Source organism: Chelonia mydas, chromosome 19 (assembly GCF_015237465.2).
Source record: "Chelonia mydas isolate rCheMyd1 chromosome 19, rCheMyd1.pri.v2, whole genome shotgun sequence".
NCBI classification, from domain to species: Eukaryota; Metazoa; Chordata; order Testudines; family Cheloniidae; genus Chelonia; species Chelonia mydas.
Genome location: NC_051259.2, coordinates 5,678,012 through 5,697,500, shown reverse-complemented (window position 1 = coordinate 5,697,500; position 19,489 = coordinate 5,678,012). Strand labels below are relative to the sequence as shown.

Genomic DNA, 19,489 nt, shown 5'->3' with positions numbered 1-19,489 from the left:
GTTTCCTCACCTTCTGCAGGTGGTAGTAGGTCCTGACCCTTCCTATCGGGGTGGGACATGAGGGCGAGGAAGTGAAATGTGTGGCCCACAAGCGTGTAAAGTTGTTCCCTTGGCACAGTTCGGAAACGAATCGGCTGCAGGGCGCGCAGCCGGCTCGGGTTATGGAAGCGGGGGGGGAGGGGGGCCTTGCAGGGGCCCGATGACAAAGTCGGAGGCCCTGGGGTGAGGGGCGGGTGGGAGCGCCCTCTCGCAGGACCCACTCAAGGAAAACCCGAGAGGTGGGTGATAAGGCTGCCCCCACCTCCTGGAGCACCCGCTCGGGGAGTCCAGGAGGGCTCCAGTGCTGGTGGCTTCTGCCAGGACCAGCCTCCGGGGCACCGAGGGGGACTCTGCCACCTGCAGGGGGGGCGGTTAATGAGGCAGAAAGCCGGCAGCTTTGCCTGCGTAAGCCCTGGCGGGGGAGCTGCAGCCGTGCAGCCATGTGAAGAATTCCCTGTGTCAGGCCTGGGGAGCTTGCCAGGCCTCGGAGAACAATCGCTGCCAGGAACCAGGGGAGAGGGGAACGGAAAATCCACTGACCGAGCAGGAGATGCAAAAGGAAACGCTGCTCATTGGTGCGGCAGGGCGGTGCGAGGCCCCAGTGAGGGGCTGCTCCGATGGGTAGTGAGGGCTTGGGTGCTGGGGAGAGGTCTCCCGCATGGCTGTGCACAGGGCAGACCCTGGGCCTGCCCGCTCCTGGGCCCGAGCGCCTGGAGATTGGCCCACAGGGAAAGCCCACGGTGCCACATCTTGGGACGGGTGGAGCCAGACGCTCCTTCACCCCAGTCTGCCCACACCCCAGTGGTACGGGGAGCAGGGCAGAAAAGAAAAGGCTCCAGTCTCCCCCTGGCACCCACGGCGCAGTACTAATACCAGGCCATGGCCACTGCCAGTTAAACAAGGCTCTTCCCACCTCCTCCTCACCCAGCACGCAGGGCCGGCCAAGCCCGCTGTCTGCTCCGTGCTCATCAGCAGCGTCTCACCACCTACGGCCCTGCAGCTCTTCAGAGCACCAGCAAGAGCCAAGCCCCGAGAGCGGCGCCCAGCAAAACCATGGGCCGTTTCCTTGATCCAAGGATGCCTATGTCCCAGCTAACCGAGGGACACAAGCCTTGTCAGACTGGATGGGGAGGGGGCAACCAAGCTGCTAATAATAGCCAGTACCAGCTGGGTCAGAGGAAGGCGCAAGGAAACCTCCCGATGGACAGTTAGGGAATAATCTGTCTTTAGGGGAAGTTCCTTCCTGACTGTTGCCAGGTCGAGGTAGGCTTGTGCCCTGAAGCATGAGAGTTTTGGACACAGGCTTACAGCTGGCCAATGGCAAAGTTCAAACTGACCTTTCACGGGATTTGATTTTAGCCTTTGTGTTCATTTACACCCTTCTGACGGTGCCTCAGGCAAGTCTTAACCTGTCAATGCAGCACCTGGGACAAGGGGGCCGCCCTGGTTCATCTTCAGCTCTGAATGGCTACTAAAAGGAATGAAATGCAACGCTGGCTAGCTGGGGAGGTGGTTTCTGAGCGCAGAGGGCACTGTAATGCAGCAGACAGAGGTAGAATGAGATACACCTGCTAGAAGATGAAGCCAGACACATTCAGGCACCAATTTTTAACACCAAAGAGGATTCACCAATGGAATTTACCAGGGGGCGGAGGGGAGGCTCCACGCTTGTAAGCTTTAAATCAAGCAGGGGCGCAGGGGTGTCAGACTAAAGCAAGATGCTCCAGCTCAGCTGTGAGGTATGGCCTCGATTCAGCCATTATCGGGTGAGGTCTGTGGGGGGGCTATACAGACTAGCTGATCATAACGGTCCCTTCTGGCTTTACCATCTCTGACTCGATGGCCCACCCAAGCCTGAATTTCAAGGGCAGCAGGCTGGAGCGGGCTAATGACCCTCAGGGATAGCCAGCGGTAACCAGTGGGAAGCAGGCCCACGTGGTGGGCAAGAAAGACACAGTTGTGCTGCTGAGAGGCTTCAATAAATTTATGTACAAATAATAAAAAGCACAATAAATACAAAAGATTCTTAAAATACAACGCCTCCGTACAGCCCGACCGCTCGCTAGGCAGGTAGATTGCGGTCTTGTTCTGTCTCTGGATACAGACTCACTGTTGAGACTGGCCAGTGCAGTCTCAGGACCCAGATTGCCCTGACAAAGCATCTGCCACATCTCGGACACCAGCTCTCCTCTCTGACTTGTGGACGGGGACGTTGGGCTGAGAGCAACTACGCTTTGGATCAGGAGAGAGCGACACAGCGCGCCTCCCTCCCCTGCTCCCGGCTGAAGCTCTGAGTACATCAGCAAACATTGCAACGTGCAGCTCCCACTGAAGTCAAAAAGCCAGGGGGCTTAGCCACGGACAGCGACAGAAGGATAAATTCCCCAAATCAAGGCCCTTGGTACTGGACATTTTCCTGGGCTGGGCCCTGTAGCACCATAGGGAAAAGGCAGATTCCGTGAAAGCGACAGGCTGGAGAGAAGTTTCGATTACACTCTGGAGTTGCCCGGCTTTACGCTGAGACACCTCCCAGTTCGGCGTAGCACAAAGCTGCCCCGGCGGAGACTCCTGGCTTGAAGCCAGCTCCGCAGCCGGTGGAAGAACACCATTCCTTTGGGGCCCTGTTAAAGGCACAAACGCCCCTTGTGTGACATTCGCCCCAGGGCAGCACAAGTGCCTAGGGCAGGCGCAAGTGGTCCAGAAGCTGTGCGCTACCACGTTTGCGCAAGGGCAAATGCCATCTCCTAGTGAGCAACGCCCGCTTGTGCAAAACAAAAAGGCGAGGCTGGCTGTGCAAACACCCATTTGCACACGGGGAGGGAGGAGTTGCATGTGCTCTCACACGGCGCTCTTTAAAGGCTCAAGGCCTTTGGGAGAAGAGCTGGCTCTGCTCTTTACTTCAACGCTGCTTCTTGAACAAGGAGACACTGATCCCAGCGCGGCCAGGAAGCCGGAGGGATGGGCCTGGAGCCGGGGTGGGACGGGAAGGATTTCACAGTTTTTGATGTTTTTTGCAGCTAAGCTCTGAGCTGGACAATGGGGATTTGCTGAAAGGAGGGGCAGCAGCAGGGCGGAGAGGGCAAAATAAATCCAAGCGGGTAAGGAGGCCTAGGCAGGACAAGCCGTCCAGCCTGGGTAGCATCATGGAGGGGAGAGGAAACCCGCACCAGGGCCCGTGTGAGAGTTTGCCACAGCAATGCCGTGTGTCAGACACGGGGTTTCTGCCCTGGATCGAGCCAGGGGTCCCATTTGGTTTTGCTCCATCTCCCGCCCCAGATCCAAACACCCCTGACGCTGACGGGCTTCTGCTTCTCTGCATCAGTGCAGAGAGCTGCCTGGTCACTGGGTCTCCCAGAGCCCTTTGGAGCCAAAGAGCAATTCCTGGCTTCTCTGCTGGAGTTCAAGCCCCCCTCCCCGTCCCCGCCACTCCGGTCAGGCGGAAGCACGGGTCTGGTTTAACAATCCTCCGCCACTTTGACATGAAAGGCTGCAGCTTACTGTCACGACTCGGGCCGCACTGCTGACAGCGCCAGCGAGGGCGTCAAGCGCCAACATCCGAGCGACCTCAGGCTCCCAACAATGGCCTGTTTAGCCAGGCCGGGATTAGGCACTAAGACCCTGCCGGCCGGTACAAAGCATGGGGCCGTGGTTAAAAGCCAGGGGGCTGGGGACGCACTTTCAAGTGCTCAGCACATATAAGATACGGGCCAGCGCACCGTGGCCTCGGTGTCAGCAGAAAGCCAGCCTTGCCCGGGTCCCAGCAGGGCTCCGCACGAGATGGGGGTCATCTGGAGGTGAGACGCTGAGGATCAGAGCAGGGGGCCGTGGAAGGGTGCGTGGGAAATTGGGAGGTTGGTCGGAGATCCCGTGGGGACTGGAGTGGGACTGGGTGGGAGACCAGGGTGGGCTCCCAAGGGTGCGGGGCGGGGAGGAGGGAACCTCTAGGATGATGGGAAAGCTAGAGATGACCAGGGTGAAGACGGCAGCACGGCAGTTACTCCCCTGCCCTGGCCCAGCTCCATCCAGGCAGCGTGGCTGGTGGTAATCCCTGAAGATCCGGCTCCCTGGTAATGCGAGAGGCTCTCAGGAAATGCTGGGGTTCCTCGTGCTGGCTGCACCATCTCCTCGCCCACTGGCAGAGGGCAAAGGGGCAAACACCCTGACACTGGGGTGACAAGGGCATGGCTCAGTGGCACCCCTTGCCCCCAGGGAGATGAAAGGGTTAACTACAGGTTGGTCTCTGGAGAGCTGGGGGTCCAGGAAGCCCTAGGGCCCCCTCCGTATCTCTGGGGAAAAGCCCAGCGATGGGTGACGGGGCTGGGGCAAGGGGGAACCCCGAAGGCGGCAGCATCGTTCCCAAAAGGGTGGGGTGACAGGCCGATCTGATTTCCACTGGTCTGTCCCTGCCACATGGCAGGGCCCAAGGCACCCCAGCCCCACAGCAGAAGCCACGGCCCCAAACCCCGCCCGAGTAGTGTAAACAGGCCCCATCCTCACTAAGGAGCGTCCCAGAGGGGAACAGGCCTGGGGGTCCCAGCACATCTCCAGCTAGGAACTGGTCAGGGCCGAGGGTCCGTTACCAGGAGATGGCGAGGCCCATCCTATGAAGACATTCCTTGGTGGCAGCTCCGTGAGTCCTCAGGGATCCTCCCAGGTCCCCGGGGTGCCAGGCCTCCCAGAGCCCTACCTGGTCCTGGGAGAGGCTGGCGGCCGACTGGGGATCCTTTGGGGTCCCTTGGGGGTAGCGACAGAGTCAGAGTCTGCTGCAGGTGCCTGTGGCTGGGTCCAGATCACACTTGGGCTTCATGGAGCACGTCGGGGCTGTGGGAGGAAAGGCCTCCCCGTGCCACGCGGGGCCACCCGGCTGGCTCACTTCCGGCGCCGCATGTCCTCCATGCTGACGCGGCCCCAGACGCCCACCACGAAGGTCTCGATCTCGCACTCATTGGCACCCCGGGCGATGCGGAAGTAGCCGTCCTCACCCCAGTGCTTGCCCCAGGAGTTCGCAGCCACCTGCAGGGAGGCAAGAAAAAGACGTTAAAAGATGTTAGCAGCCGAGTCTGTGTGCAGTACATGTGTCCAAGCACGCAGCCAGCCAGACGCATGCACAGACAGACGCACGCACGCACAGACAGACGCACACACAGACAGACACGCACGCACAGACAGACGCACGCACGCACAGACAGACAGACAGACGCACACACAGACGCATGCACAAATGCACTGATACAGCCAGACACGCACACATAGACACCTGCACACAGCCAGACACGCACAGCCAGCTAGGCAAGCGCACAGACACACGCGCACACACAGCCAGCCTGATGCACACAAAGAAAGATGCATGCAGCCAGCCAGACACGCGTGAGCACAGCCAGACACGCGTGGGCACAGCCAGCCAGACAGACAGATGCACACAGCCAGATGCACTCACACACAGACACACGCACACAGCCAGCCAGACACGCACAGTCAGACAGCCGCACCCGCACACAGCAGTGCCCTGGAAAGCACCCCTTCCCTTCCCTGGTTCTGACCCAAATTTTGGAACAACTGAAGAGGCTGCCCTGCAATGGCTCCATCCCCGGTTCTGCGCCAGCCGCAGCCCGTGCCAGCTGGGAATCGCTGGCCTGTCCTGGGGAGACCCGCAGCCCCGTCACACACGCTGAATAAAGCTGCTGGCTCCTGATCTGAATCCTGAGCCTTAGCATGCCCATGTCTGGCCTCTTCAGTGCCCCAGCACACAACCAACCGCCTTGCCCAGGTGTGAGATCTGCAGCCAGCCTCAAGACGGTAGCTCGAGGACTGGCCCCATACGGAAGGCACGTGGCCTGGGGGGGTTGATGGCACCTCTGCAGCGTCACCAGGACTCGGGAAGCCACGCAGCGCCGGTGGGACGCTGACCCTCCCACCACTCTCAACCCTACCCATGCAGCCCCCAGCACAGGGGGGGCTGCGATTACAAGGGCGCTTCGTGGCCAGCGCGACACTCACCCAGTACTTCTGCGTCTGCCCCTGGGGCGTCCTCTCTTCTCCCCACCTGCGGCAGGATCGAAAGGAACCGAAGGTTAGAGGCGGGGGTCTGGTTCTGGGTCAGGGTGGGAACAGCGCAGCCCCAGCCCCAGCGGATCCGGCCCCTCAATCCTAGCCATGCAGGAGAAGCCATGGAGGCCAAGTTCTGGCACTTTTCTCCCCTACAAGGCAGCTACTTGGATCAGTGCCAGTGAAACTGGACAGCCCTGGAGCCAGTTAAAACCCAGCAGCAAGGCTGAGCCTAACGCCTGGATCAGATGCGCCCCGCTCCTCTGAGTCCTTCCTTTTCATGTGCTCCCACCCTTGAGCAAACCCAAGGGGAGGGGATTGAAGACTTGGCCCAATCCCCCGGAGCCGTCCGACCCTTGCCTTGTGCCCCAGGGCGAGCCAGAGGCGACCCCACTCGTGAGCCCCTCTCCCCCATCACGCGCTCGGTCGTGATTCTGAACGGCGTGGAAACCTGGCACGGGGGGGACCTGGCTGGCCGGTTCGGCTTTGCAAGGTGCCGGCCGCGACTCTCCCGTGAGCCGATGGAGAGATCACAAGGGGGAAGGAGCCTCGTGAGCCGATGGAGAGAACACAAGGGGGAAGGAGCCTCCTGCCCCTCGCTGTCCTGCCCGGGGCGTCAGGTTTTTCCTTCAGCCCCCAGCCGGGCTGTTGCCCGTGGGACTGTTTTGCTCTTGGTGTTGGAACTGGTAACCACAGCGACACTCCGTTTACTGTCAGTTCACCGGTCTGGATAGCCGGCTGGAGGGTTCCCGGGGCCAGGGGTTTGTTTAGCTTTGCTGGTTTCCTGGCTCGCGGAGACGGTGCGGAGCCCCGAGGTCCCGGCTCCCGCCCACGGGCCAAGCTCGCTCCCGGAACCCAGCCAGGCAGAGTCAGCCGTGGGGAGGGGAGTCGAGTGCTCAGGGATGTGAACCAGGAACAGAGGGGGCAAGAGCTGGGCAACCTTCCCCCGCACAGCTCTGCCGCGGCCCCTCACTCCCAGCCCCCCGCCCCCTCCTGCGCCAGTCCTGGGCCCCGCACAGCTCCGCCGGGGCCCCTCACTCCCAGCCCCCTGCATTACTATCCAAGCCCCAGGCTCAACCCCCCTCCAGCCCCAACCCACAGCCTTCCTGCTACTCCAGGCCTGCAGCCAAGTGTGCCAATGCACCTCAACCCTGCTCTGCAGCCCCCAATGCTGCTGCTGGCCTGGCCCTGGCCTAGCGGATACAGAGACGCCGTCCAGTTGCCCTTCACTCTGTCCACTCCAAAGAGGACAGGTGGCTGCATTAACCCTCGCTGACCTTGGGTCTCTCATGCCCCCTTGGTACTGCAGCCGGGCTAGAATATACAGGTGCAGCCGCCTTTATCCTGCTCGGGACGGAGCTGAGTTCCAGGGTGCTCTGCACCCCCAACGCCTGCTGAAGGACCTGCAGGGGCTCTCGGGAAACCAGACTTGCTTTGGTGGAGGGGCCTGACTTTGGCTGTAGGGGCGGGGCTGTCGGCCCACACCCTGCAATCATTTGGCCCCGCTGCCTGGCCTACCGGCAAGAAACCAGCCAGATACGGGCTGACCCAGCTGGAAGGGGACCTGGAACATTTCCAAGGGCTCATTCCAAGCTCCCCAGCGCCAGAGGCCACGTCACCGCGTGGCAGCCTCCAACCTGAGCCAAGCGGCTTGCGGGCCCAGGAAGCGGGCAAGCCGGGGCAGCCACCCAGAGGCGGAAACACAGAAGGCTTGTGTCCTTTGTGTCTGCCTGGCAGCGCCCCGAGCGGGTGGCGGAGGCCGACATGCTATTCTTGGCTCTACCTGTTGATCTGGATCAGACCCTGCTAGAAACAGGACATTCCACTGTCCCTAGGGCTCAGCCCAGTCTTGTTCTGCATCTGGGGCACCTGTCTCACAGCTCAACAACCCTCCCTGGAAGGTCTGTGGCTAAGGGTTTGATGCTACTGACTCCCTGTGTGACCCTGGACACGTCCCTCAGTCTCTCGGTGCCTCGGTTCTCCACCTGTGAAATGGGGGAACAATCCTTCCTTTGTCTGCTTGAACCAGCTCCCGCTCCGGCTGCACCTGGCACAATGGGGCTCAGATCTCCTCCTGCAGCATAAACCTGCAGCATAAACCACCCTCTCCTGGCCCCCTCGCCACCCTCCTTCATGCCAGCCCCTCATCCCTGCGCCAACCCCGCCGCCCCACCCTCGATAACTGCTCACCCCGCCTGGTGTCGGACAGTCTGAGCCCAGCTGGGCCGTCCGTGCCATCCTGGGGACATGGACGGGTGGTGCCAACGGGGGGGAACAATCATTCGGTGTAATAGTGAGAACAAGGCAGGCGGACAGGGCTGTCAGCGCTTACACCACCCACCACACAGGTACCAGCGTCCATACAGCCAGGGATGCTTCCCTGGGCGCAGAGCATGCTGGAGTTACTCCCCCACCCCTCTGCCCATTGCTCCATCCCCGATCCTGCACCCACGAGGGGCCAAGGCGGGTTTTGCCATTAACTGCCATAGGGGCAGGATCCCGGTCTCAGCCTCTCAAGCTGCACCAGCTTTTCACAGCTGCAGCCCCGGCTGCTTCCAAGCACACACCCGACACCCGGCCTGCAACCGAGCCCCGCAGCCTGGCGCTCTGCACTCAGCGCAGAAGCTCAGGGGTGGAAGAGCAGAGGGGCTGCGGATCGGGCTTGAGGGGCACCAGCAGAGCTGCATGCGGGGCCCCAGGACGGGAATAGCAGAGGGCAGGGCAGGCTGGTGCAACTATTCCAGCCAGTGCCAGGCTCTGGCAGCCTCCCGCTCTCATGAGAACTAAACCCACCCTGTGTTTTTCTTCAAGCAAAGGAAACGTATTTGTTTCGCCTCTTTGCTTTGACAAGGCTCTGTTTGAACTGGCCTAGGCAGGCTGGCTCAGACAGGGGTCTCTTGGGATGCTTTTCTGCCATGCAGCCCCCACCCCACAGAGTCCAGTGGCTCCCAGAGAGGAGCTGCCCCCCACCCGGGGCGCCGCCAGAGGAAAAGCTCTTACCCCACCCTGCCCCAAAGGGAGTGGCCCTGTCTGGCTGCCATCCTTTCTCTGGCCTGTGCCCTCCCCACAGGGCCCCGCAATGTACTTTGGTTCCTCATTCCAGGGAGGGCGCCGGCCTGGCACGCGTTCAATGCCACTCACCACTGCCCCCCCTCCAAATACACAGAGCTCGGCGCCTTCAGCAAACAGCCCAGTGCTTCAGTGTGACATCTCCCTCCAATAAACCCAGCCAGCCAACAGCCTCCCACCAACACCCCCTCGTTCTGGCCTCAGTGCGCACGCCCGCACACCGCCCAGACGGCACTCGCAAATGCCTGACTCCCCCCCCGGCCACCTCGACACACCACTAATTCCAGCCGTCGCCCACGCCCCCATCTCCCTCCCCGACACCTTCTCAAACACCCACATAACCCTCCCCAGCACCTCTGGCACGGGTACGAGAGGCCCTCCTTACCCTGTGATTTTCACCGAGTGGGTGCCGTGTCTCCGGTGGCGCTCCGGCTTCCCAGCCATCACCGGCGTGTGCCGATAGACTCCGTTCTTGTACACGAAGAAATCCTCGTGAACCTCCATGATGGCTGCAGACGGGGAGGAAAAAGCAGTGTCACCACGGGGCGAGAGGACAGCTACACGTCAGCTGGGTGTGCAGGGCCCATGCTGCCCCCTTCAAGCCAGATTTCTTTCCCAGGTGATGCCCCTCTATCCTCTGCCCCTCTGCTGTCGGTAGCTAGGTGACCTTGGTGGCGGGAGGTTGTATGTACCGCACCTTTTAATTTCCTGAGCCATTTTGTGAGAGGTGGAGTTAATGCAGCATGCTCAGGCAAAGACGCACACACTGTGCTCTCTCTCCCCAAGCAGACTTCACTTTTGTTCTTTGTTGTTTGGTTGCTTAATCTAAATGGAAAGTCAGCCAGGCTGAACATATATGGGAGTCTCGTGCAGATGGGGAGAACACAGCTGGGTTTTCGAGCAGGATTTCTCCCTCCCCTTTGGACTGCTCTGGCCGAGGGAGCTTTTACAAAATGTATTATCATGCCGATTAAAAACCAAACCAACGGGAATTTGAGATCAGCTCCCTGCAGTTAATAATTGAACATGGTCCTGGTGACGCACAGCCCCCATTTGTGAGGAGGGAGCAGGATGGGCCCCAGCATCAGTGACCATTAATCAGCTGAACTGCGGCTTTACCAATCACACGGCTTGTTAACCATTAACCAGCCTCGCCCTGCCTGCCAAAGGGAGCGTGTGTGCATGGAGGTGGTATGCAAGGTGTTTACCAGTGTGGGTACCCACTGGTGCTAAGATGGGGAGGGGAGGCCACTAGCTAGCTCGGAGGGACACTTAAAGCCCTTGGTTTTCCGGTTTTACTGAAAATGTCCCAGGTTTTACAAAAGCTAGCATTGGGTTTTTCGTGATTTTCACCCGAATTTTAGACCACTCAGGTACAGGAATAGAACAATGATGTTAAGAAAATCCAGTACAGCAGAGTTGTGTTTAGGCTGTAATAAGTTAGACAAAGTGTACCCGGGAGGCTGTTAAAGTAAGACCGTGGAGTGCGTGTGAACCGGGAATGTGCAATCCATGAACTAAACCACCACACGCGGCAGCTTTTACTTCAGTCCTCTTACTCTGCTCCGCGTCTGGCCTCCCATCTGCCAATATTATTCCTGATCTTTACCCAGAAACCGGTGAAGTTAATTTTTCGCCGCTGATTTCTGATCCTTTTTAAAAGTGTTTGTAATAAACACTAATACAGTCCTGGGAAATCGTAAAGAAAAATAAAACCTGAAAACGAAGGGCCTTTGGTATAGTCCATGAAATGGACTCATGACAGATTTAAAGACTGGCGGACGATTCTTTTGTAAATGTTGAAACGAACACCTGCTGTATGTCTGCGGCTTTGTTTCCGTACGCTGCCTGGAGCGATGGGACTTTGGCTAGCCGTTAATGAGCATGATTACTAATAGGTCGTTCAGGCCTAGACCCTGGGCATCATCTTGGATTCGGCGGCCTCTATTGTTATTTATTATAATTTGTATTGTCGGACAATTGTGGGGCCCTGAGTCACAGACCAGGATCCCGTTGCGCTAGGAGCTGTACAAACACAGTGCAAAGAGATGGTCCTTGTCCTAGACCCACACCCAGGCTGCGTCTAATTCTTGCCCCCTCTTTCGACATGATGGGATCCTGCTCCCTGAATCAGGAACGGGCCCCGTTTGCTGTCCCATTGGGAAGCACACGGGATTAAGCGTGGCCTCAGGCAGCGAACATTCAGGACACGAGCCCATGTCGAAGGGGCCAGTCTTTTCTATTCCACACAGGTTCTCACACCACGCTCACCTCCACAGCACCCGAGGGCTAGATTCACAAAGCACCGATGCCCAAAATGTAGACCCTCAAAACCCTGCTGAGCTGCTTCCGAACCTATGTTTCCGCTAGGAAAGACCCCGGTTTTTCAGCCGGCTGGCACGCAGAGCCCCCTGGCCTTGCTGAGCTGGTCTGGGCCTAAGCCCCGATGGGATCCTCGAAGCCCAGCGCTCGAGGCTAATGTCTCCCCTGCCAGCTCCACCCTGAGCTCCTGGAGACGGGTGCCAGATGCGGTCAGGGATAGCAACAGAGGGGCAGCCACCGAAGGGACGTGCCCCCTTTACCCCACTCCCGGGGGGAGAAGGAGCAGCCCAAATGGAAGCCAACCACCTAGCCCCCCCTCCTCTGCGCTAGCCAGGGACTAGTAACAGGGTCTGCAGGAGAGGGAGGGGGCTCCCTGGGGCTGGAAGTTTTGCAGCATCTGTGCCAGAGTTGGATGGGGAGGGGATTCCCTATGGCAGATGGTGGGTGGGTCCAGTCCAGCTGGTGCATCCCTTACCTTGCACAGGTCCATTCTCCATCAGCTCCTTCATGATCTCCTTCTCCTGCAAACACAGAGCAGGGCTTGGTCACACACGGGCCGGGAGGTAGTGGCAGCTGGGAGACCCTGGGCTTTAATCTGGGCACTGCCCTCGCCCCACCCCTCCAATGCCCTCCCCATTGGAGCCTGCTGTCCCTGAGCGAGTGGGATTAGCCTCCAGCCTCCCGGACCAGCCCAGGGCCAGCCAGCGTTAACCCCTCGGGGGCTGGACTCCGCCCGCAGAGGGCTCCAGGCGGGGCAGCGCACTTACGCTGGAGGAGAGGCGGTAGGCGGGGGTCGACTGGTAGATCTCGTTGGAGTGGGCCTGGGGGTTAGGGCACTGCTGGGTGGCTTGCCTCTTCCCTCTGCCCGTGGAGCGACTTTGCATCATGCAGGGCCGGCCTGTGTGGGCACTGTCCTTCTCCCAGCTGGTGAAGGGGTAGCAGCTGTCAGTCACCACCCTGGGAGGCAAGAGTGGGGGTTAGAGAGGGATGCACAGCGGCAGGTGGGACAAAGCGCCAGCCCCAGCAGGCCCGGCCCATGGGCTGCCCCCCGGCACAGGGACGATGGGACAGGGAGTGCTGGGATGCTCGGTGCAGCTCCAGGATGGCTTGACCAAGATGCTGGCCCCGTTTCAGATTGGAGGGGACCGTGCCAGGGGACGGCTCATTCTCTGGGCAATGCCAGCCTGTTCTTGGGCACAGTGCAACAAGTCCTTCCCTCTCTCCCGCTGCTGGTTTTTTCAATGCCCCTCGATTCCAACCCATCACTCTTCCGCTGTTCCAGCCCTGGGCTTCCCCCAACCCCAGCCTCAGCCCCCCTGCTACATTCCTGCCCCCCGCCTCACACAGCTCTCCATCCCGAGCCGCAGGCCGCCACTCTCTGAGCCCTGAACCCCCCAGACACAGCTCGGCTGATTCATTCCACCTCTGCCCTGCAGCCCCCTTCCCCGCTGCCCCACTCCGGGGCTCCCACCCCTGCCCAAAGCTCTGCCGATGCCCTTCCACACTCACCCTCTCCTGCGCAGATACCACCAAGCCCGGTCGATCCGGCCCCCGCTGCAGCCCTGCTGGTTCCGGGTGTCACACGAGATCAGGTTCTGGGGGGACAGGGCGGGCGTCATGTGCCCCATGGAATGGATGGAGATCCTGTCCGATGCCACCGCTTGGGGGAAACTCACATGGTTAGAAGGTTCCTAATGTAGCAGGTACAACTCTTCTCCCTTCCCCCAGCCAATCAGCCTCACCCCCAGGGGCCCAATCCGGGACAGGAAGCAGCTGGCTCTTGGCCCTAAGGATGGGCCAAAGCTGCAGGTCGTTCCAGCTTTGCAAAATGAAGTCAGGGGCAACTGGCAGCCAGGGCCCGTCCTACCCACCACGCCAATGGGCGAGCCATGGCAGCAAGGTGCAGAAGTGGCAGGGGTCTTCCAGTGAGTGGGTACGGAGGGCTCCGTCTCTCTGCACCAGCGACCCTTCAGCCTCCTGCTGGGGCACGCAGCCTGGCACTTCTGCCCAACGGGCGTCTTACCTGCTGTAGAGAAAGCCCAGGAGCCGGCACAATTGCCCTGGTCCAGGGGCTCGAGGATCAACCCGGGCCATTTGTCAGCTGCGTTGAAATGGCTGGGGAGCCACTCATTGGTGTCCATGCTCATCTGCAGAGGCAGAGACAGGGAGCCTCAGCGGGCCACAGGGGCTCAGTGCCAGAGCACCAGGGACACCACGGCCGAGGGCGGCTGGATTTCCAGGCTGCATTCAAGAGAGGAGCCCTTCTAGAGAAGATACCCCAGGGCCAGCTGAGAGCCTGGCCTCTTCCCCTTTCCCCAGGAGCCTTTGCTCCCTACTCCTGCCAAAAGCATCCTGCAGGATCCAAACCTCCCCCAAGTAGGCAATCAACCCTAACCCACTTGGTGGGCTTGTGGTTAAAGCACTGGGCTGGGACCCAGGAGCTTTGGGCCGGTTCCTGGCTCTGCCACTGACTCTGTGCAGGTCACTTGGGCTCAGAGGTATTTAGGTGTCTAACTCCCATTGGCTTGGGTAAGTTTTCAAAGTGCCTAAGTCCCTTCTTCGAAAGAGACAGGCATGTAAGAGCCTAAGTCTCTTTGGAAGTCAATGGGATTTGGGCTCCTAATTGACTTGGGTTCTGTGGAAATTTTCACCCTCTGCATCTCTGTTCCCCAACTGCAAAACGGGGACATGAATCCTTCCTCTCTCTCATCTAGTGACACTGCCAGCACCTTGGGGCAGGGCTGTCTCTCCCTGGGTGTGTGCACCGGGGACCCTGAACTCAGGTTCCAGCTTCTTGGGCTCCTGTAACAACAACAGGCTTTCTTTAAACCCGGATGAATTGCAGAGGTCCCCGGGTCACCCTCCAACGGCAAAACAAATGGCAGCCTTTGGTTTTTGGTGTGAATTCAGGAAGTCCTTCCTGGGCAACGCAGCCCAGCCCCCGGCCGGCTGCCAGCCATGCACCGGGGCGGATGCAATTAGAGTGCGGAGCGTTTATGTGTGATCAGGAAACGTCTCTAAAAATACACATGGTCAGAGAGTGAAGGACACTTCTTTGGACAGTGGTCCACCCATGCCGCCGAGCTCAGAGGGGAAGGCGGGCTGATGTTTGCGCTATGTTCTCTCCTGAGCAAGCTCGCGCCAACGACAGGAGCAGTCCAAGAAAAACAAAGCCAGGCCGTAACAACAGTGACCCTTCTTTCCCTCCCCTGTGCCTTGATGATTTCAAGGTTCCCAGCGGGAGGAGGGGTAAATATGGTCTGCTGGGACTGGGGTCAGCACAATACTATTTCAGGGCTCTGCTCTGGCCTTGGAGTTTCCTTCCTTCCTTGGTGGAAAGAGGCTGCCAGCCGGCAAGGTGCGGAGACGCCGGAGTGAAGGAGAATGGTGTAAACACCTTGACCGTACAGACTCGCCCCAACCCTGCAAGAGCGTACCCAGCCAGGATCGCACCCAAGGGCTCTGACCCCAAAGTACAGGCCTCTAAAGCCTCTAAAGCACTAGCTCCGGTCAGCGAGAGCAGGGTCGGGTGTGGATCAACCACCTAGCACACTTGGCCAGGGCGCTACCCGCAGCCTGGCCTGGCTTGGGGTTGCTGCACTGTTGCCTGCCGTCACCACCAGGAGGCGCTGTTGGGGACGCTGCCCTGAGGTCGTTAACGGAATCTGAGCACGCTACCTCCTGACCGCCCTGACCTTTGCCACCCCCACATCATGGCAACATCAGGTCCCCTCCCAACCGGGGCGCCATGTGTCGGGCAGGGGCAGCCCCCCACCCGAGTGGACGCAGCCCCCGTGCCTGGCTTAGAAGAGTACAGAGAATCCCCGAGAATGGGAAAGCGGAATGAAATATGGCCTTTCCCCCTATTCGCACCTCTTCCTGCCCTGGCTCAGCCTACCCCCAAGTCCTGGGTCAAGCAGAAGCGCCAAGAGACAAAAAAAAAAAAAAAGCAGCAGGCGAACAATAGCGCAAGCTGGAATAACGGCCTGTCCCATCCGCTGACAGCCTGGGTTTCCTGCCCGGCTGAGCCAGCTAACTTCCCCCCGGCCCCCACTGGAAAAACAGCATCTTGCTCTCCAAGAATGTGCTTGGAAAAGAACGAGCCTGAGCATGCCCCGTCGCTCTTCCACCCGCCCCAGCAGGGGCCGCCCTCCGCGGTGAACGGGGCCGCGCTGGACGGGAGCAGAGCCCGGGAGACGTCGGGGTCGTGCCCTGGCAGCCCCTGCCCGCGTGTTTGTTCTAGCAGGAGCCTTTGGGGACAGGATGCGTCTGGGGTAATGCACCGTGCAGCGGGCTGGCTTTGCAGACTCAGCAGTGGTACAGCAGGGGCCTGGGGGGCCGGCGCGGACCTCGCTTTCCGATGGGAAACAAACAGGGGAAGGAAAGGAAAAGAATTCAGGGACTGCAAGGCTGAAGCTACTGAGCTGGGGTTTCCAGAGGAACAGGCCTAATAAGACCCCCCACGGAGCCCCCACTACAGGCCCGGGAGTATCTGCCCACTTCAGTCTTCAGCCAAAGCATGGCGCCATTTCCAGCACAAGGGGCAAGGCCCTGCCAGGATAGGAAGGAGGGTCAGCGCTGGACTGGGCCAATTCCCAGCTCAGGCACAGACACCCAGTATGATCTTGGTCAAGTCACTTAATCTGCCCCGTGCCTCAGTGCTCATCTGTATAATGGGGGCAATGCCCCGCACAGAGATCAGATCCCAGCTGCAGGCTGGGACGGGAGAGTTGGTCTCAAGTGGACAGGTACTAAACAGCCCAGGAACAACACAGGGGAATGTAACCCAACCCCCACCCTATTCAAGGCCTGGGCCAGGCAAGACAGACTCACCTGCAGCTCGTTCATGTTCATGACCGTGGGGGGTGGTTTGATGGTCCCCAGCCGGTGGCGGACCCCTTCGTCCAGCGTCATCCCCCAGAAATGGCTGTAGTTGGCGGCTCTCCAGCTAGCGAGGGACAGGTGCAGGTCCGATTAGAGGGCAAAGAAATCCCTGACGCGCTCACGACCCCAGGCGCGGAAAGCACCTCATGGCTCAGTCTGAAGCTGTAGAGTGTTGACCAGCCCCACCCCCTGGACGTGCTATTTGGGGGCATGAGGGTGTTTAAGACAGAGATGGGCCTGGACCAAAACCCTGGGCTGCAGGGCTCACGTCTGGGCACCTCAGGACCTGAGAAGGCCCGGCGCCAGATTCCTCCCCTCCAAGGTCAGCGTGGCCCATTCCAGAGATGCTCACCTCGAGCGCAGGGCTCTGGTTTGGCCCCTGGCACAGAGAGGGATCCTAGCCACACCGTCCTAGGCACTTATCTGCGCCCCGTTACGGTGGCATCAGCATTATAATACACTGACTCTCTCAACACCCCGGGGAGGCAGGGGAGGGCGGTGCTATTATCCCCAACGTACAGATGGGGAATGGAGCCACCGAGAGGCTAAGGGACTTGCCCAAGGTCACACTAGTGGTCTACAGCAGTGGTCGGTATGGAACCCAGGAGTCCGGCCACTGCTTTCACCGCAAGTCCAGCCAGGCTCTCTCGGTGCTACGGGGAGTGTAACTGCATCTTAACGGCAGCGTGGTGGTTACCGGACGCTCACACGTCTCAGGAGAGGTTCCATCCCCCGCGCCAGCCGTGATGCGCCAAGGAAGCGGGGCGCAGGGGCTGCAACCTAGAGCGGGGCTACGTTTTTCTAACCAGAAACGGCCCTTTTTTCAAAACTGAAATTTTTCATTCAAAATTGGTCTGTTGGAATTTTTCATTCCCCACGCCCCCCCCCGCAAAAAACCCAACAAGCCCGTGCTGCCTTTTGGGGGGCCACTGGTATCGAAAACGTCCTCAGCACAGTTGTCAGGACTTCTCATTTGCTAAAACCAGGCACAGGGCAGAGTTTTAACCCCCGCTTGCCCAGCGTTGGCGGTCTCTGCACCTCGTTTCTCCCTCTGCGCTGAACGCTGCCTTGCGTCCGGCTTGCCTGTCTGGCCCGTAAGCTCTGTAGGGCAGGCGCTCTCTCTCGCTGGGTGTCCATACAGCACCTAGCACAACGGGGCCGTGATCTCAGCTGGGGGCTCTCAGTGCTCCCAGGACCCAAACACTCACAGCGAACCCAGCCCAGCATTTTGCGGGTCTCTCAGAGCATCGGGCTGCCCCGTGGACCTGCAGCGGAAGGCCGACACCGCCAACCTTCAGGCTTTCGAAGGCCCCGGCAAACCGTCCTCCCGGCAAAGGGCTCTTACCCATAATTCCCTCTGTTGATGGCGTCAATCATCTCCCCATCGATGAGGCAGGGGTGCTGCTCACAGTCCCACTTCCCGTTCCCGCTGCAGGTGCTGGGAAGAGGAGATAAGAGACGGGTCAGCCAGGGAAGCGGGTCCAGCTGGGGAAACGTGGGACAAGGCCTTGCCATCGCCGCGGGACGGGACCGCTACGTGCCTGCCTGCGCTAGAGATCTGTCGTGTGAGGCCGGGACCAGTCGTTCCCTCTCGCTCGCTCCCCGGCTGCACCCAAAGCCACCTCAGCCACGCGTGGCCCACGGCACAAGTTGGGGGAGCTACCCCAGGTGGCGGCCGATACTGGATCTCGAGGGAAGCTGCGTCCATTGCTGCTCCAGAGCTGCAATTCAGCTGTCGGCCTCCGCTCCTGTGCCTTCCCACAACCCCCCCAAGGCCCCCCCGCCCCGCACCCGCAGCAGCCCATCTACCTATGCACCGAGCTGTTTGCAAGCCAGCACTTCAAGGGTTGGACGCTGCCTTCCGAGAAGCAACTAAACTCGCTTCCCTGCACCTTTGGAGCCCCGTGGGTCTGCGAAAGTGAGCCAGAAAGCCCTGGAAATCAGTCCTTGGCATGAGACTGTGACCCGTTCCCCTGCTGGTCGCTGCTGGGGCTTGGAAGGGCAAAAGAGCATGGGATGAAAACTAACGAGGCTGAAAGTTAGCCAGGCTTTTGCAAACATCAATATACTCTGGGGCTGGGGGAAGGTTCAGAGCAGCGAGCGCTGCCTTTCCCTTAGTTCTGCAGCCCGAGTTAAAACCAGGGAACATGAGAGAGTCTGCACTAAACCTTCGGGGAAACCTAGCCAGCCCTTGTCCGCATTACGGGCGCTGCAATAACGCTGGGGCCGCAGCTATGCCGCTGTATCTCCGCGGCACAGACGGCAGCGACAGACGGGGTTCCTCCAGGGCGGCAGGAACTCCTGCCTCCCCCGTCAAAGGCGCCATTCTTCCGTCGCCCCAGCTGCATCTACCATGGGGCTTCGCTCGGCACAACTAAAGAGCTCCAGGGAGCGGGTGTTTCACACCCCACCCTGACGTAGTTACCCTGACTTAACGTCTCTGCGGAGACCGGGCCTGGGATGCCTTAGAAGAGCTGGGGAGGAAAGGAAGAGCAGGCCCTGCTCAGAGCCTTTAAGGCCAGAGGGAACCATCCTGACCATCTCTGAGCTCCTGCCCAGCGCGGGCTGCAGAACCGAGTTGCCCACCGGCTCCTGCAACAGGCCCAGCGCCTCCGGCTGAGTCACTGAAATCCTCAAATTTGACTGCAAGGCTCCAAGTTACAGAGCAGCCACCGCTGACCCTAGTTGAGACCAGCAAGTGCCCCGTGCCCCACGCGGCAGGGGATCTGCGGGGCTGTGTGGGGAGGCTGCAGCCTCAGGATCCGGGGGCAGCAGCAGAGCTGTGGAGTGCTGGGGGGCGGAGAGCATGAAGCGGGCCCCCTCGCCCCCTCGCTCCCATAGGCATGAAACGAAACCCATTCCCCCGCGACACCATTCCAGCACCTCCAGGTCCCTGGCACCCACGGGGAGCTCACACAAGCCGTCTCCAGCATTAACCAAGCTCCAAGCAATGCTTGGTATTTTCTCCAAGACCCCTGCTGGTTTTTGCTCCTTTTCCAGCCCAGAGAGGCTGCGCTTCCTTTTAAGGCTAAGGAGCTGCCAGGCAGGGCTCTCCAAGTATAGACAGAACTGAGCCGGTGGGGAGCATCACAGACCCGGGCCCAGCCTTAACCCTTCCCTCCCCGGGACG

The 19,489-nt window shown here is 60.0% G+C and overlaps 1 protein-coding gene across 2 annotated transcripts in view; it reads right to left on the bottom strand.

The window, feature by feature from the left end:
• Positions 1–2,007: 2,007 nt before the first annotated feature.
• Positions 2,008–19,489, bottom strand: part of TINAGL1 (tubulointerstitial nephritis antigen like 1) — a 29,611-nt gene continuing 12,129 nt past the window's right edge. For both annotated transcript variants that reach the window (XM_007060709.4, XM_037881952.2), the window contains exons 4-12: positions 17,705–17,797; positions 16,309–16,423; positions 13,499–13,622; positions 12,985–13,135; positions 12,243–12,432; positions 11,951–11,996; positions 9,539–9,662; positions 6,037–6,082; positions 2,008–5,052 (exon numbers count right to left, since the gene is read on the bottom strand). In XM_007060709.4, the coding sequence (XP_007060771.2) occupies positions 4,909–5,052; positions 6,037–6,082; positions 9,539–9,662; positions 11,951–11,996; positions 12,243–12,432; positions 12,985–13,135; positions 13,499–13,622; positions 16,309–16,423; positions 17,705–17,797 (1,033 nt within the window). In that variant the 3' untranslated portion in view covers positions 2,008–4,908. The remainder of the gene's footprint in view (positions 5,053–6,036; positions 6,083–9,538; positions 9,663–11,950; positions 11,997–12,242; positions 12,433–12,984; positions 13,136–13,498; positions 13,623–16,308; positions 16,424–17,704; positions 17,798–19,489) is intronic.